The sequence below is a fragment of the Sebastes fasciatus genome, chromosome 5 (genome assembly GCF_043250625.1).
Source record: "Sebastes fasciatus isolate fSebFas1 chromosome 5, fSebFas1.pri, whole genome shotgun sequence".
Lineage (NCBI taxonomy): Eukaryota > Metazoa > Chordata > Actinopteri > Perciformes > Sebastidae > Sebastes > Sebastes fasciatus.
The window spans coordinates 8,014,920-8,033,603 of record NC_133799.1 but is presented as its reverse complement, the minus strand read 5'-3'; the positions used below and the strand labels follow the sequence as shown (position 1 = coordinate 8,033,603).

At 40.3% G+C, this 18,684-nt stretch overlaps 2 protein-coding genes across 3 annotated transcripts in view; both read right to left on the bottom strand.

Annotated features, from left to right (window-relative positions):
* Positions 1-974: 974 nt before the first annotated feature.
* On the bottom strand, positions 975-11,537 carry LOC141767510 (uncharacterized). Of its 2 annotated transcripts, none has more exons than XM_074634873.1 (10): positions 11,398-11,537; positions 7,472-9,276; positions 6,715-6,820; positions 5,631-5,778; positions 4,833-4,880; positions 4,569-4,646; positions 4,097-4,234; positions 3,505-3,588; positions 2,750-2,800; positions 975-2,470 (listed from the first exon to the last, which is right to left on the bottom strand). In XM_074634873.1, exons 2-10 carry the CDS (start codon positions 8,982-8,984, stop codon positions 2,360-2,362), a joined length of 2,277 nt encoding a protein of 758 aa, XP_074490974.1. In that variant the 5' UTR covers positions 8,985-9,276; positions 11,398-11,537; the 3' UTR covers positions 975-2,359. The 2 variants fall into 2 exon arrangements, with proteins under 2 accessions (XP_074490974.1, XP_074490976.1); XM_074634875.1 differs by lacking the exon at positions 11,398-11,537 and adding an exon at positions 11,108-11,297.
* Positions 11,538-12,255: 718 nt separating this feature from the next.
* The window catches only part of anos1b (anosmin 1b), a 48,510-nt gene continuing 42,081 nt past the window's right edge, over positions 12,256-18,684 (bottom strand). Inside the window, exons 10-15 of the mRNA XM_074634872.1 lie at positions 17,014-17,250; positions 16,025-16,119; positions 15,017-15,179; positions 14,637-14,869; positions 13,612-13,755; positions 12,256-13,331 (exon numbers count right to left, since the gene is read on the bottom strand). Coding sequence (XP_074490973.1) covers positions 13,615-13,755; positions 14,637-14,869; positions 15,017-15,179; positions 16,025-16,119; positions 17,014-17,250 — 869 coding nt within the window. The 3' untranslated portion in view covers positions 12,256-13,331; positions 13,612-13,614. The remainder of the gene's footprint in view (positions 13,332-13,611; positions 13,756-14,636; positions 14,870-15,016; positions 15,180-16,024; positions 16,120-17,013; positions 17,251-18,684) is intronic.

Sequence of the window (18,684 nt, the reverse complement as noted above, 5' to 3'; positions counted from 1 at the left end):
GGACTTGGTTAGTAAGGGATATTTTGGGGGAAAAAATAAACCTCAATTATCACTACAAGTACAGCTTAAAGCTACAGTGGGTAGAATTGGAGCAAATATGATTAAAGAAAAGTTAAAACGGTCACTTTATCCTGACAGTAGTGCATGAAACAGATAGTCTGAAAAAAAAAAATCATGTGCCTCTGTTTCCTCCGGTGCTCCTAATGGCATCTGCAAGATTTAACAGACCGGAGGAAAACAAGCAGTAAGAGCTGAGCTGGAGCCTGCCGTCTCTGAGCTGGAGCCTGCCGTCTCTGAGCAGCTGTCAATCACTCGCAAACTCTGATCAAACGGTCAAACTAGGCAGCGCTGATCAAATATGAATCAATATTCTGTTACTGTAATGCCTATTTCTCTCCTCAAATGTTTTCAGAAACATCTTGTAGTAGAAAGTTTGTGACCCGGCAGCCATGTTGAGATCAGTTGAGGAAATACCAAGCACTGCCCACCAGCCGAAGCAAACGTCCTCATTTTACTGCTAAACAGTACACTACAAGATGTTTCTGAAAACATTTGAGGTGAGAAATAGGCATTACAGTAACAGAATATTGATTCATATTTGATCAGCGCTGCCTAGTTTGACTGTTTGCGAGTGATGGACAGCTGCCTCTGTTGAATGAACAGCCAATAGGAACGCTCTCTTTCTGAAATTACCTTGGATTGGTTAAAGTCTCCCGTCTCCCGTAGATTTTTTAAAGCCTGAAAACAGAGCCATGAGGAGGTGCAGAAGTCTAGTTTTCTCTCAGAACACTTGAATTACAATATGCTGAAAGGTTATTATGGATTTTTGACCAATGATGCCAAAAACATTCTGCCTACTGCAGGTTTAAAAGACGTCATTCATCCTGTCACTGTCAATATATGATGTTGCCTCCATGATTCAGCATTTTTGCACTACTCATTCAAAAGAACTTAAGAGAAAAGCTGCAACAACATTCCCAGCAGTATTGGCCTTTTAATAATAACAATAAAAACAGTCCAGAAACAATTGTGGTTTTTAGCCAAAGCAAGCATGTACAGTAGTAGGCCAGTAAAAGTACAATACAATCTGTAAATACATATATAACAACAAAATCTAGGTAGGACAGAAGATTTAATCAAAATAGCTGAGGTCCACTTGTTTCTCTGTTAAAGAGGCCGCTCTGTAACTACGACTGTCTACGCCTGTGATAATGCATCCATGTGAAGCAGGAGGCCTCGACAATAATATAAAGTCAACATGGAGAAACTTCGTTGCTAAAAATCAGACGCGGTGGTCCTCACACCAGCAGCAAGCTGTACAGCTTCATATGAAATTCACCAACCAGCATGAGAGAAACTGTTTTCAAACACAAACTGATGGATTCAAATGTAAAATCAAACAGTGGCGTTCAGCTGAAAAGGCAGAAAAACGCCACATCATAACGACGTGATCACAACAAAACAAAAAAAAGCGGGAAATAATGTGTGTTGGAAAATCTGGAATTTTTAATAAGAAATTATTTGGAGTAAGGTGTCAAAAATGTTGATACAAAATTATATATCCCTGTTTCAAGCCACAGTCAAAATGTGCCATTTTAGCCTGTAGGGTGCTTAAGTGTGCACCCTGCGAGGCAGCCAGGAAGAATATGTGATCAGTACATTCAGTTGATATCTAGACTCTTCAACGGATGATAGGCCTCGAACCCGTGCAAATATCTGTAGTCCAAGAGAACGACACCAACTCAAACCTTCAAGTTTTAAGTGAACGGTTGGTCCACTGAATCAAAACATCCTACCTTTATTAAACATGTTAGAAAACACGCATTTAACTGTTAAGTAGGATACTGCTGTTAAGTCCAGCATAAAATAAAACAGCTAAAAATGTCATTCGGGGTTAAAATGGCCTCGTGGGAAGTAAGGCCACTCCATTTGGGATGGAAGGTCCGTCCCATTGGTCCAGGCTGGTCCAATGCCTGTGTTGTCAAGTCCAACTCAGAGCTCCCTAATTGTGTCCATTTGGCCATTTGGTTGAAATCCACTGGGGAGAAGGTAAATGTAGAACACAAAAAACAACCTGATGGGTCCAGCACCGCGGTGGGTCAGTAGGGGGCCACGTCAGTAGTTCTTTGCAAGTGAAAATCTGCTTAGCTACAGACTGTTTTTGAACTCCAAAAGTCACCAAAAGTCCAAATGAGCAGCCACGGTGCTGTCCGTCAAGACTCCAGAGCTCCCTGGAATACTGCAATTAGCTTATGTAGCAGGCTGTCAGTAACACAGGCCATCTGACAGACCTGGACACACCGTCTCATGTAACCAGGCGGGCAGTCGTGAAGAGTGAAAGCGCCCATAATTCAGTCGTTCAGTCGTTGAGGTGGCAGTCACACAGCTCCTTGTGGATTCTCTTGCGGATGCGCGGCATGTCCTCCTGACTGAACAGCAGAGGCTGCTTCACAGAGAGACAACGGCAGTACTGACACACCAAGACAAAAAAGAAGAGACAGTGAGGGAAAATGATCCACAACCACGGCTAGGTTGCCATATTAAACAACAAGAAGCTTCTCCCCAGTGTCTTTCTTCTGGAGACACAGCTATATTTATATTTCTTTTTCAGCCAGGAAAAAAAGACAGATAAGGCAAAGAGAGAAGAGGGAGCAAACGGGGACAGGAGATGAGGAAAAGAATGAAAGAAACTTGTGATGAAAGGAGGACAGGAGGACAGCAGTAAAGGTCGGAAAGAATAATGACTCACCTCGAGGACAAAAACTCCACAGTCGCTGTCGTTTTTCTGCTGAGGAATACCCTGAGGAGTCAACAAGTCACAGTCAAGCAGAGGACAAGTGATCTCACAGCTACAGCTTCTGGACTGAACAGTTTATGTCTTTACATGTTTGTATTTACTGTGCACACCTGCATCTATATTGTATGTTTGATTTTGTAGTGAGACAATGGTTAAGAAATAGTTACCGGGGGAAAAAAATTATGCAACAGTAACTTAAAGCTGCAGTAGGCAGAACGTTTTTGGCATCATTGGGCAAAAAAATCCATAATAACCTTTCAGCATATTGTAATTCAAGTGCTCTGAGAGATAACTAGACTTCTACACCTCCTCATGGCTCTGTTTTCAGGCTTTAAAAAATCTAACGTAACAGGAGACTTTGACCAATCACAGGTCATTTCAGAGAGAGAGCGTAGCTATTGGCTGTTCATTTAACAGAGACAGCTGTCAATCACTCGCAAACTTCGATCAAACGGTCAAACTAGGCAGCGCTGATCAAATATGAATCAATATTCTGTTACTGTAATGCCTATTTCTCTCCTCAAATGTTTTCAGAAACATCTTGTAGTGTACTGTATAGCCGTAAAATGAGAAAGTTTGTAACTTGGCAAGAAGAAGGGGGCTTCCCCTTTTTGCATTTGACTAACATCAAGGGAATATAACTGTTTTCAAGGCACCAGGTGAACACAGCATGAGGACGACAGTCAGGGTTCAGGGTTCAGGGTTACCTTGATGATGGTGATCTTCCAGCCTTTCTGGAAAGCTGTCTGTTGCTTCTCTCTGGCTTCAGACTGAAGGTACTTCATAATGTTCTGATAGGGAAGAACAAACACATTTCCACTGTGAGACAGTATTTATTGGATTTTATGAATGTTAAAAAAAATGTCAACTAACTTAAATTTCAATTCAGATTCCAGAGGACTGTGTGGATTGCATTGCTCAAGCATTGGGATAGTTTTAAGGAAGAACAGATGTAGTCTCAATGAGAAAGTGGAGGTTAAGTGAAGCAGATGGTGAGAATATAGGAGCTAAATTTAAACAGGAACATGTATGGTTTGCTGTCTTTCACACATTAATCCACTAATTTACTCTCAAAGTACGTTCTGCTTCATTACAGCCTTATGATGAAAAACCTGGCACATTCTGTCTATCTGCTGTTGCTGAGAGAACAACTATTCATCTAGTGGAGTCTCTCCAGGAATAGATGGTCCAATAATCTATCAGAAAAAACTGGATAACCGATGATCGCGTTAGTTCTGCAGAGATTCAAAATCAAATCACCCAAACATCTGAAACAATGAACTACAAAGAGGTACTCACATCTGTGGTGTGTCTGAAGACGATGCCTTGGCTGTCGTAGTAACTGATGGTTTTGGTTGCCATGGTGACCGTGATGAGAGACCAGTGGATTTCTAAATGGATGGGAAATAGCAGCAGCCACTTGGAGAACAGGTCAACCTGAAATAATCAAATTACCACACACACTAATTAGATATCCAACACGGTGCAGCTGTCAGATTATCAGGCAATACTTCCAAAAGTCACAAACTATCTGTTTGACACCAAATCACTTTTTTTACATGCACGGCTAAACAGTAAGGTGGATGGAAATGGATGATTTCAAGAATTACTGAACACATTTCATATGACCTACTTTTACTTAATGTAGCTAGCAACCAAACCACAAAAAAATGGTTGACAGTTAAATCTATTTTCCTGCAACAAATTAAAAAGAGGAAATAAAATAGTGATATTAAAGTTCAGATATAGCGATACTGTTTAAACAACTTACTTTTTTGGTCCATCTCTTCACACCTTCATAACCCTTGGCGACCAGCTGCTTGTGGAAAAAGCTGTTAAAGAAATGAACCTGAGAGAGAGAAATAATAAAATACATGAACACATTACACAGTCAAAATGTCATGTATATATTTATATAATGAAAAACATCTCAATGTAATAAAACTCTCCTCGCTCTTACAGTCAGGATTTCATAAATCCCATCCTTTTGCTATATGAATTTTTTTTTATTTTAAGCATTCAAACAAACCCTCACCTTCTGTTGTGTCGCCTCCATGATGAGTTCTCCATACATGTTGATAATCTGAGCAGACAGACAAAGATGATTCAATGTAAGACAGTTCATCATCACTAAAACAAACAAATGGGATATGTCTTTTCATTATTGCAGGATTTTTTAAACCTCATCCTACTGACTGGGGCCACAGAGCCCAGAGGTTTACTTTTTGTCATATCCCACAGGTGCTTTATTCTGGCTCTATCTATTAGGTGTGGAGAGGAGGTCGTGTTGCTCTGGCTCTACATATTAGGCAATGCCAGGAAGCTGCTTGACATGAAAATCCACCTTCTCACATATGTTCACATTATATGTATTAATTTCTGTCATATGGATTGTCTATGTTGTATTTTCATTATGTTGGTACACACGACATCTATTGCACGTCTGTCCATCCTGGAAGGGGGATCCCTCCTCTGTTGCTCTTCCTGAGGTTTCTTCCATTTTTTTATTTTTTCCCTGTTAAAAGGTTTTTTTGGGGGGAGTTTTTCCTCATCCTATGAGAGGGTCACACTGTGAAGGACAGAGGGTGTCGTATCCGGTACAGATCGTAAAGCCCCCTGAGGCAAATTTGTGATTTTGGGCTATACAGATAAAATTGACTTGACTTGGGTCCCCAGGGACTCCAGTCGATACTTCTTGTACGTTAAATAGGTTGGTAGGATGAGGGGTTAGAGGGACTTTTGTTTAGTGCTAGAAGGCCGGTCAGACTGAGAAGAAGTCTGATGGTGGCAAGAATACTTTTCTGTAGCTGTACAACCTTTCTTCCGTCTTTACCTGGTCATTAAGCCAGTTCTGTTCCTCCAGCGTGCCGAGGTCCTCCAGGCCCAGGGTGTGTTTGTTATACGACAACATGAAGCCTGCGATAGGAGCAGAGGCCAGCGCCGCCCTGTACCGAGCCATCTCCCTTTTGACGTCCAGTCCACTAAAACACAAACAAAACAAGAGGAGAAATGCATTAGACATTTTATACAACCCTGTGAAGTGTCTATTGACGGGCTCAGAGGAGGAAAGAGATGCAACAACGTCAGAGATTAGAAATAATAGTCCAAAAAAGGAAGAATGTACGTTTTTTAACAGAAATGAAACAGTTACAGTGTGGTGTTAATTTAGGTGCCTCCGCTTCCAAACAGATTCTTCTGAATGCTGTTTTAACAAACATCCATCTGGCAACTGGCCTGATTTGATATGTGATGACATGATAACACAATGAAAGCTTTCATATTTACTGTAAATAACACACAAGTTGATCATAACAGCAAAAATTTCCCTGCACACAGTAAATGATGCATTTTATGGTTCGTTGTGTTTTGTCCGTGTTTCAGTGTCTTGTTTGGCTTCTATGTTTTACCTTATTCTGGTTAACTGAAGTACTTGCTGCTGCTGGCATAAAACGGTTTCACCTGTATCACTGCATTCATGTGTGGTTGAGATGCCTTCACATGATAAGAACTTTGCTCTTCATTCACCGTGCGGATGGGCACAGAGCCTTGTAGAGGCAGCAGGTAAAATATGTCACCAAAAACAGTGTGCAGGAACGCCATTCGCTGTTTCTAGGCAACAACAACAGTTGCAGCTGTTTTCATTGGTTGCGCTTTGAAAAGTCAGCGGCAGCCGAGGTGAAAGTTTAAATAATGTGTGCTTTGAGCGCAGTGCTCGGTGGCAATTTCGAGCGGTGAGCCACGTCAAGGGTAGCGCTTCCGCTTAGTATGGCGGCACTGCTGTCTTTATTGGAAAATAATGGAACAACCAGCGCAGAGTCATCTTACCGTTGATCATGTGTGGGCGGCTTTAGTGATGAAACATGCAGATAAACACTCAAGAGCTGGCAGATTGTGTGTGTGTGTGCGTGCAGACTAACCTGTTGCTGAGGTCAGAGTTGCCTTTCTTCTTCAGGTATTCCAGGACATCTCTCTCACTGAGAGGACTGAAACTGCCATACTTCATGTAGAAGCTCTCCAGAAAGTCTGTAAGAGAGGAGATCATTATCTTTGTCAGATCTATTAGCTTAATAACAAACAAGTTGTTGTTTGGAAGATGAGTGGTTTTGTTTATTAAAACCCAAATTCACAATACAGATTCAAGCAGTGTTACATTTTTGTGATTTTAACTGGAGTAATATAATCACAGCAATATTTGCACATCCTTTACCACCCGTCACTGAAACAGTTTTGGCTTGTTTGTTTGTGTCAAAGCCGCAGTCCTGTTTATTGACTTCCAAACGTGAGTGATGCCAAGAAGATGCTGTCCCATAAAAATGTATTCTAAGAGGACAGAACTATGTGTATTGTCTCTTGAAATTGTAAAACAGAAAAACTCAATCCCTATTTCCTATGTACCCATGTGAACATCTTGGTGAAACAGGGTTGATCTTGAATTAGGTCTGTGTTGTGTGTTGGTCTAAATTGTGCATATCAGCTTAGAAATTACGACTACACATAAATTCAGTTTGTAAAGGAGAAAATATCCCATAAAAGATTTCACAGATGAGGCCTCATGTTTTACAAATGTCATATGACAGAAAAGGTGCCATCCTCAGCACTTTTTTCAGCTTGTGTGTAAAAAAACAAAACAATCAATGATTTACCACGCTTCATTTCAACAAACTGAGAACTTACCGTGGATCATATCAGTAAGCTGCTCCAGACTTTCCTTATTCTGCTTCTCTCCATCTATCTCCCCTCCGTTAGTTTTTTCTTTGTCTAATACTTCTTCCATCCCGCCCCTCTCCCATGTTCCAGACTGACAGTACAGCCTGTGGTCTCTTAATGCCAAGCTGTGCTGCATGCTGCACACTGTAATAGGACCCTGGGATGAAGGAGCAACCGCAGCCAGATGAGAGGTTTCCACCTCCATAAGTGTGGAGCAGTGATCAGCATTTGTTGGTGTGGTGACATCTCCGTTGGAGAGAGTTACTGGTACAGAGTCTGTTCTGTCAGGAGACTTGTCCACCTGCATCTCAGAGTCCAGGTCCTGGGGAGATCCTGACCTTGATGCAGGACCTGACTGCTGCGGGAAAGTAGAAAGTAGCCCATTTGCCATTTCCCTTATGATCGCGTTACCCTCCTTCGCATCCTCTTCAGGTTCAGTGTCACTCAGGTTTACCGTGTCTCCATTTCCCAAAGAAGATTTAACTGAGCTGGAGTCAGCCTGCTCTCTATGGTCCATCTCTGCGGCTTTGTTTTGCCTCTGCACAAACAATAATGGAGCCCTGGCATCCATTTTAGAACCGATGCCACCTGAACCGGCCCTCTTTATTGCACCTTCTACTTCCATTTTTGATGCAGACGTAGCTCCCACCATTCCCCTCCCTCTAACTACTGGTGCTCCCCTGCCTGCCATTCTAGACAATATCATCTCCACATCCCCGCTAGCACCAACTCCTTTCCCCCCTGACCCTTCTATCAACACGTCCTCCTTTTTCTGTGCATCCCTTTTCTCTGGAGCAACATAATTGCTTGTTGGTCCATCCTGCAGGGAGGCTGTAACAGGGAGAGCGATGGGCGTTTGTGACCGAGTATCAGCCACTACTACAGTCGTTTGCACCTTCTCATATCTGTCACCTTCATCCTCTGCTTCCTCCACCTCCTCCTTGGTCAAATCAAAATGTGTCAAATGGGTCATCTGGCCATCCAATTTCCTTTTTGGGGTGTCCCTGAAGTCCCTGACGTCCCTTCCACTCCCCCTCCCTCTCCCTCTTCCTTTCCCCCTCCCTCTGCCCGAGGTTCCGACATCGTGTCCTTTACCGTTGGGCCCACAGCAGTCACAGGCTTTAGGAGTCCTCTTCCTGCCTGATGTACGGCCATTGACGGGGCCCTCAGGAGCGGAGAGTGTGTGTGTAGAGGACCAGGCTGACAACGGGCTCGAGCTAGCATCAAGTGTTTTTGCTGGGGTAAAAACAAGGGGCTCAGGATCAGTAGGAGTCAGAGTAGAGGGCTGGGTCAAGTCGGAGGTAAGGTCTGTGGCGAGGAGTTTGGCTGGGGTCTGGGTTAGGTCCGGATCTGTAGTATCTCCAGGGGGAGGCACAAGAGGAGGAGCTGCTTGCAGAGGAGGTGTTGTAGCAGGAACAGTTAAATGAGGAGATGCTGATGGTGTTGTTTTCATTGGGGATGCAGAGCCGCTGTGAACCATGACGTCCTCCTTTGGCTCTTCAACCCCATCCCCAACACCCCCGTCTCCACACGCCTGTCCTCTCCTTCCTGTTGGTCCTCGGAATATTACGTGTTTCCTTGGTTTTTATCCTGACGCTTCCCTCCAGGTATTCTTCTCTAAAGTCCTTTTGTGGTGTAGAGAAGAAGTTGTCCTCAAGCCTTTCCTCACCATAGAGGTTATTGACTAGACAACAGACTAGAGCATGTCAGATATTAAGTGTTCCTCAGTGATGGGTAGACTCTGTATGGAAGAGTAACACCACCATGGTCCCCTAGTTAGAGCAAATGGGAAAGAGGAAGAGACAGGGAGACAATAAGAGCAAATGAAAGACATTTTAGCAATAAAATTAGATGTTTAAATGCGCAAAGCATGACTCATTATTTAAAATTGTCATCATTGCCTCATTTTGAGTAAATACAAGCTGTTGCAAACTTTATTGATTTTCATTATGTAAAGCTTGTGCTCCTCTGCCTTTCTGCAAATACATCATGAGACTACAGAGCTTTAGCAGATCCACCAGAGCAGCTTCAAGTGACAATTGTCTTGTTTTTTTGTCTCTTATTTTCACAAAAAGCCCTTCTAGGGACAGGTGTTGCAAATTAGCATCCGCTATAAGCACTTTGATACTGGCATCAGATAGCCGTTTTTAAGTTGTCTATGTACATTGTATTGGTCCCTATTAAAGGTCCCATATCGTGCTCATTTTCAGGTTCATACTTGTATTTTGTGTTTCTACTAGAACATGTTAACATGCTGTAATGTTCAAAAAACACTTTATTTTCCTCATACTGTCTGCCTGATTATACCTGTATTTATTCTGTCTGAAACGCTCTGTTTTAGTGCATTTCAACGGAAATACAACAGAATTGCGTTGCCTGGCAACAGTTTGGGTCCATGTTTACTTCCTGTCAGCTGATGTCATTTACATACACTGCAACAGGAAATAAACTGGGACACATTTAGAATGTTTGTTTAAAACTGTGTAATGGTCTAGATATTGTATATTTGTGACATCACAAATGGACAGGAATCCTGACGGCTTGTTTCAAACACACAATTTCTGAATACGGGCTGTGTGTATTTCTCCGTATATTGAGCGCTTTGATACTTTCACAGTATTTATATACTTAAACCTGCTTTATAATATAAAAGACATACAAATCTTACTTTTACAATATGGGACCTTTAAATAAACCATGAAAAATAATAATAATAATAATAATAATAATAATAATAATAATAAGGAAACTATTCCTCATTCAGCAGGAAGCTATATTCATTTACTGTATGAGCCAAACCTGAAGTAGCAACTATAGTGATCCTCATTAACAGGTGGATCTCAGTTCAGACAGCATGTGATTCATTTGTTTTAGCTTGCAACTAACTCACTTTTTGCACAAAGATATCACGACTACAAAACACGTATTTAACGTGCCTAAAGCAACATTACTGACTCCCAAAGAGGAGTCATTTCGTTTAGAGGTAAACCTCCTAGTTAAGCTCAAGAGCTGCTATGTTGCTGCTAACATCAGCTAACTTGCTTCTAAACGAGATGACTCCTCTTTGGGAGTCAGTAACTTTACTTTTGGCACGAAATGTCCCTTAAATACTTGTTTTATAGTCGTGATATCTTTGTGCAAAAAGTGAGTTAGTTGCAATCTAAAACAAATGAATCACATGCAACTGAGATCCACCTGTTAATGAGGATCACATCACTATAGATGCTACTTCAGGCTCACACAGAAAATGAATGTGGCTTCCTGCTGAATGAGGAATAACTTAATTATATTATTATTATTATTATTTCATGGTTTGTTTAATAGGGACCAAAACAAAAGAGGTGTCATCTCGTTTTGAAGTAAGTTAGCTGAGGTTAGCAGCAACATAGCAGCTCTTGAGCTGCAGATATTCAGTGTGTGCAGATCAATCAGCCATCAGCAGCCTTAGTTAATGGTGAACAGCTTTGCCAAAGTCTGCTAAAACTTCAATCCCACAATCAAACAGTCAAGATGTGTTAAGTTAAATCTAAACAAAGGTGTCGTTAGCTCGGTGGTGTCACGTCGAGCACCAGGGCCCAAACATCACTTAACAACACAACCTACCATCAGATGATTTTAAGTCAATTAGCGTGTTTCACAAAGTTGTGCATAAGTTATAAATCCCCCTTGAAGCCTGCAGAGTGAGCAGAGTGAGCAGAGTGAGCTATCTGCAGCAGAAACACAACAGACGAGCAGCACAAAGCAGCGACTACAACACATTTCCTCCATTTTCAGGAGGAAGTTGAGGCCGTCTGAAGACAAAAGAGGAGCTGAGGACCAGTATGTGAAGTGATGGGGGAGTATAAGACAGAAGCAATGACGTTTAGGTGAAGAGAAACATGATTATACTCTACCTTGTCTATGAAATAACAAATCTGACCACGATTTGAAGAAACAACAATTCAAAGCTGTCGTCGCTCGTTGATTGCGTCACTGCGTCACGTCGGTGCTCAGCTTCGGCTGCGTTCGGGTCCGTCCGGAAGCTCTCCCGAAGTCACCTTCAAATTACCTCTCCCTATACCTTTACCACTAATCCTCATACTTATACTATAAATAAAAAAAAAATATATATATGTTTATATATGTATATATATATATATATATATATATATATATATATATATATATATATATATATATATATGTATATATATGTCTATATATGTCTATATATATATATATATGTCTATATATGTCTATATATATATAAAATCCAAATTTTAGAAACGTTGCTGCGATATTTTATGATATATATACAGTATATGTATGTATATATGTATATATATATATACATACATATATGTATGTATATATATTGTATATATATATAAAATCTAAATTTTAGAAACGTTGCTGCGATATTTTATGATATATATGTATATATATCTACATCTATATATATACATATATATATGTGTATATATATGTATATATATACACAGACAACAACAGCAATATAATCTATAAATATATAAAGTTTTAATTTTAGAATTTCAATTAGTTTTTTATTGGCATTACATGTATAGGCAATTAATCTGTGTTGCCATAACAAATAAAGGAAAATAGTGGATAAAGAGAAGCAAAGTAATGGCAATTCTAATTTAAAATATAATTTTATATAATGCAAAACATAATCATACATAAAACATAGTAATAATAATAATAACATAATAAACTGATCCCTGTTATCAAAACACAACACACACACACACTGTATCTTGATATTCTTTAATTACAAAAAAACTAAGACAGGAAAACAATAAATAAAACTGTCAAAAAGTAAAGAAATTAAGTACAAAATTATCAACAGTAAAATGTATAAAAAAGGTTACATAGAGAGAATATTAACATGATAATTACTGATCGCTTGACACCAGTAGTTTTCAACCTTTTCAAAGTAATGCCATGACTGATGATATTTACCACAGGTATAGCTATATTAACTGTGTACAAATGTCACATATTATTATTTAGTGAAATGGATGTAGCATAATGCAAAGTAATGCTGCACAAGGCCCAAGATGTATCAAACAAATGAATTCAGACAGATTTGAGTGAAAAAATTAGCTTTTTTTTTTAAACAATATTCAAAAAAATATTCAAATATATTTCAGCTTAATTCAAGGCTTCAGCAACTCAGACCACTGGCTTCAAAGATAACGCAGCAGATTATGCATTGAAATAAACACAGTCAGTCTGTTGCTAAACATTTCTATTTGTACATAAGGTCAGTGCTATATCGTTCTCTACTTGCATGATCAAAAACAACAGGCATTATAAGTCTCTTTACAAGTGTCATTTGGCTCCAGTGATTAGAAATGACCTGATTGGTCCCATCTAAACACCAAACATAGATGCAGCCATGCAAGGAGTCTCACTTTTCACATACACACCCTGCATTTTAATACAAAATTTAAAAAAAAATGGTTTAACGATACGCGTCTCTAGACTAACCGTAAGTACTTAGTGCTTTTTAAACTGGCACCATGTACAGTTATTTTTTTACAATTTGTACAAAACCTACTGACTTAGGCCATAACCTTTTGGATCAGCTGACAGATTAATGATTGATAAGATTCATGTTTTTTTCTTTGAGAGCGAGTTCACAACCTTCCTGATATTTGAAAAGTGATTAAAGTGTTGATATGAGAGAGTGGTGTACTTTAAACAGAGGAACTTTGGTCAGGTTGCACTGAACGGTGAACTGCAATAAAAGTACGTTGGTAGAAGCGGACATTGGTGAAGATGAGCTTGGTGAAGCAGACGTTGACAGCTGTGGGGTTTGGGCCTGGAAGAGATGGTAGATTGGTAGGATTAACAAAAGATGAAAAGTGTTACACTTTCATAGAAACACATTCTCCAAATATGACAGAAAATGTATGCTATTTAATCATGTTAAAGGGATTGTCCTCTTCCCTTGCAGTCAGAGAATTTTCATTGTAATGTTTCGGACATTCATCAGGTTATTTTTGTGTTTTTTTTTCATTTAAAGGGATAAAAAAATGTGACTATTAGTTTTTAACAGAACTACACAAAAGAGCATTGTGTTACTGAGAAAGCCCCATTACCTATCAAAGTGTAGCGTTGATAGTTGGAGTATGTATGGTCTTGGACACTGTGGTGCCGTTGCTGCCGCCTGCTGTTAGCACCTGGAGCTGCAGCTGGTAAACACTGTCGACCTGGAGACCATAAACTGACACCGACCGCTGAGACTGAGGAGGGTGAAGCAGGACAAGTTAACAGACACACAAGGACACTATTCTGGCTTGACAATAACAAACATATATCACTACTCTTATCATTTATTGTACAATATGTAAATACTGTATCATGATTGTTATTCAGCTTTTATGAGTTAAACTTCTATTTTTTAAAGCTTTTTTTTCACGACACTGCCTCTTTAAAGGTCCCATATTGTAAAAGTAAGATTTTTCTGTCTTTTATATTATAAAGCAGGTTTAAGTGCTTTATAAATACTGTGAAAGTATCGAAGCGTTCAATATACAGAGAAGTGCACACGGCCCGTGTTCAGAAATTGTGCATTTGAAACAAGCCGTTAGGATTTCTGTCCATTCGTGATGTCACAAATATACAATATCTAGACCATTACACGGTTTTAGACGTAAACATTCTAAATGTGTCACAGTTTATTTCCTGTTGCAGTGTATGTAAATAACATCAGCTGACGGGAAGTAAACATGGACCCAATCTGTTGCCTAGCAACGCAATTCTGTTGCAATTCCGTTGAAATGCACTAAAACGGAGCGTTTCAGACAAAGGATAAATACAGGTATATTCAAGCAGACAGTAGGAGGAAAATAATGTGTTGTTTGAACATTACAGCATGTAAACATGTTCTAGTAGAAACACAAAATACAAGTATGAACCTGAAAATGAGCATGAGATGGGACCTTTAAAGTATAAATTCAAAGGAAAGAAAAAGGAACTTGATATAAAATACTTATTGACTCATCACACACACACACACACACACAAACAATCAAACACACACAGAGCCCTCTCATATTTCTACGGTGTTTTCCTCCTGCTGCTAACACAATGCCATCACTGTAGACCTCTCTTCGTGTCTCACCGGTGCGATTGTCTGCGTCTGGGAGATAAGTGTGTCTTCCTGCCCTTCTGTTGCCGTGGTAACCCCTGATTGCAGCGTCCAGGTGAATTGGAACCCCTCCACAGCTGCCGAGTCCAATGCATGCTGGGACATCCTCCAGCGAAGCACGGTGAGCAGGGTGCCATTGACTTGTTGAAAGTCTGCAGTCAGTCTTTCTGGACGCAGTACCACCTTTCTGCCTGCCAGGAGGCGCTCTGACACAAACAAAGGACACAAAAACCTTCACTTATGACCATAATTGCAGTTATCTGAAGTGCATTTAACCAGCTAACTGTGTGCGTATTAAAAAAAAAGATTGTTTGGCAACACTACTGTAATTTTGTGATAATATGTTGTCTTACCCTCAGTGTGGCAGGGCAAAGCTTTGCCTCCTCTGACCCTGATGGAGGAGCAAGTTGGAGTCGTAACCCAGGCAACAGCCTCTGACCCCGGGTCAGCCTTCATTGCCACGGCGACCCTGTACTTACAGGCGAACAATAGGCCTGTGATGGTGTGATGGGTGCCCTGCAGGGAGAAAATCAAGTTAAGCTCAGAATTAAAAAAAAGTGTTTAAAATGTACACAGCTGGTTGTTAAAACTGACATATTACAAGGTTCCTCAAAATATACACATTACCTCTGTTTTTGTTTGCACATAAGCAGCTTGTTAGCTCAATGTTAAAATAAACACAACAGTTTGAAGCGGCACTTGGCAGCTGTGCAGGTTGGCAGCTTCAAATGGCATAACGTGACCTCAGCAAATTGCACACAGCACTTTGATATTTATCAACCCACCGCGTCTGTGATCACTTTAGACGAGAGGTTAACGCCGGGACAACAGTGGGTAAAGATCTAATGTTGGTGAGTGGAATTTTCTTTTGATGGCAGATATCAGGTGCACTGTATACACTCAATACCACTTTATCTTTTCAGTTGCTTTTACATTCTTTTTAAAAAGAAGATGTTTTAAATGCAGATTTAAAGTAGATTTAATTTTTCCTATCTCAATTTTGGTGACACATTTAATGGTTAATAGTCTGTAAATCCATTACCCATAGATCATTCTCAGTCAAACTCCTTCCTATATTTAATTCTTGTATATTTCAACATAATATATTTCAGCCAGGGATTTGACATTTGAGTTCTGGTAGAAGTGATGTTGTGCAGAGACAGAGCGAGATGATGGCAGAGAGACAAAGTTACACACAGACAGAGGATGAGAGCATTCCAGACTGATCTGAGTTATGGGGATGAAACCTGATCTCTGATACACACATACGCAGAACAAAACAATGCTCACATAGAAAGAAGACACGTATACACAATTTCAGTAACACAGAGACACATAAACGTCGGCCAGGGTAGTTATACCTGCACAGTTGTTGTTCTCTCTGTGCTCGTAACATTAGTACTGCAGGTATGTGGACGCCACCGCAAAATGTACGGACCAGGGTGTCTCTGCCTGCCTGTAAAGCAAAAGAGAGACAGACAGACACTACATAAGTGGTGTTTATCTTGTGTTTATTTTCATGAATTACACTGTTTGAATACTATGTAAAATGTCATGATGTACACTGATAAATGTTTTACTTTTCTCTACTTTCTACTCTTTCACATTCTCTCATTTTTCCATCTTCTAGTAAAAAGTCTATAGTTCTTTATTCTTTATTGATGATCAATAATCATATTTGTAGAAACAGCGTTTTGTCAGAGTTCTCACTCTCTGAAGATTATCATTGTAAAGCAAAATCTGCATCTCAAGCATCAGTATACAGTAGATAGAGTGGTGCAGGGATGACCTATTTTTGAAGGCCAGCCAGGAAGTCAGCATCGCCCTGGTAGTGGAATATTTACTGACAAATTTTATATCGTAGAACAAAACATTAAAATCTCTTCAGCTTGTGTTAACCACAGACCTTATTTCTGGCATCTAACTAAAAACCCATTTAAAAAAAACATTGACTTCCAGATGTGGGAACAGGAAGTGCTAAAATGCTAACTCATTTATGGGTTTTTAGGACTCAGTCCCGCAGAACTCTATTGTCATAACCACTGAAAATGATGGATTCTGATTGGTTGGAAGGTGTGGATTATACTGGACACATGTTTGACTGCAGTTCTAAATGAATGTGCCAATATTAAACTGTAGGTAAAGACTGCAACAATAGAACTTGGAGAGGGTTATTTGTGTAATTAGTAACTTCTCAGTGAGAACCACGCAAATTTAATTGGAAATGTGTTTAATATTTGTGTGAATCTGACAGACCAAACAGTCACAGGAGGAAAGAGAGGACTTTTAAAATAACATTTGCTGCAATGAAGTTGATTTGCATCTATCTGTTGTTTCAGCATCAACTCACCGTGATGAGGCAACTTCCAGAACACCTTGACCTGCAGCTGGTCGTCATGGTAATGAGGGGCAGCGACCTCGAGGCGCAGGTTGCCAGAGGCGACAGGGTTAAGGGGGGATTCAGGGTGAGGCAGAGAGGAGGAGAGGGGGAGGTCAGAGGAAGAGGGGGAGGAGGATGAGAGGGAAGGAGAGGAGGGAAGAGATGATGAGGATGAGGAAGAGGGGAGCTCATTGGAGAAGTCTTCACCTTTGAGAGGAAGAAAAGAGGAGAGGGAGAGGAGAGGAGAGGAGAGGAGAGGAGAGGAGAGGAGAGGAGAGGAGAGGAGAGGAGAGGAGGAGAGGAGAGGAGAGGAGAGGAGAGGAGAGGAGAGGAGAGGAGAGGAGAGGAGAGGAATAATAAATGTTAAATTTTCATACTTTGACTGATTTGACGGTATGTCTTTTTTAATGAGGGCAGTAAAAGGTAAAAATATTTCACATTTTCCCAACAAAAGGACCTTTTATGAGGTCAGAAAAACAAACTACCAAAAACACTTAAAACTTTGGATGCAGGATGATATTCATTGGGTTTGTATGTGTGTATTAAAGAAGCAGTTTCTTCACCACTCTACAGTTAGTATTATTTATACAGTAGCCAGTCTGAATACCTATACGGGCAACATCACAAAGACACATCACACAAATGACTTGATGTATGAAACCTGTTATATAACACATGGAATTTATAAATGTATTATATTGTGCCAGGAATATCATAAACTGGCGATGAGAGTGCAGCTGGTAGCTAACTTTCCCGTTAATTCCTTCACTCAGAAACACTAATATGTTTGATCCGGCCTGACTGACCCTCATGAAGCAGACCAGGCCGATACATGGACTGTGTCAAATATTAATGCTGCTAAATTATAAACAACAATATGGTCCATATAAAATTGTTGGTATGTGGTTTGATAATTGAGCTGCAGCTGGCTATAATCCTCTGCTGGGCTGACCGACAGGTCACCTATAAATACCTCTGTTGCACAGACGACCGTTAACAACGCCACTTCCCGCTGTATATGTGTGCTTAAACAGTGCAGCTGTAGGGAGACTAAATATGCTGACAGTCAGTAAATGCAGCTGCTCTGAAAAAACTACTTAAAATCATTAACTCAATAATGTATGGCTCTGTTAACAAATTCATGCTGTAGACTATAAATACAGTACAGTGGAAACCCCTTATAGTGACCATGGTTACAGTGATCCACCTCATATACTGTATGGATCAAAAGGCTTGGGACAGGGGGCGCCCCACTAGCTCACCTGGCAGAGCGGGCACCTCATGTACCAAGGCTGAGTCCTTACCACAGCGGCCCAGGGTTTGAATCCGACCTACGGCCCTTTGCTGCATGTCATCCCCTCTCTCTCCCCCTTTCATTACTATCACTGTCACGATAAATAAAGGCATAAAAGGCCAAAAAGCAACCTTAAAAAACAAAAGCTTGGGACAGAATCATTCCTGTACAAATGCTGTTTAAATAGTTTGCTTATAGTAATCAAGTAGTCCGCTTAAAGTGTAAATTTGGGGTCTTTTCATACATGACAACATATAGAAAAACATTAAAAAAAAAGAAGTAATTTTCTCTCAATGAAAAACGAATGCGCACGGGAAAAGCACCTGTGGTTGAAGCCGCCCTCGTCA

What these genes read in the sequence shown, in the direction of transcription:
- LOC141767510 (XM_074634873.1), bottom strand. Translation starts at nt 8,984, where the DNA reads ATGGTTCACAGCGGCTCTGCATCCCCAATGAAAACAACACCATCAGCA. An exon ending in GCTTACTGATATGATCCACG is followed by an intron (nt 6,821 to 7,471) that starts GTAAGTTCTCAG and finishes CCTCTCTTACAG; the next exon opens with ACTTTCTGGAGAGCTTCTAC. An exon ending in GTGGAGTTTTTGTCCTCGAG is followed by an intron (nt 2,471 to 2,749) that starts GTGAGTCATTAT and finishes TTGGTGTGTCAG; the next exon opens with TACTGCCGTTGTCTCTCTGT.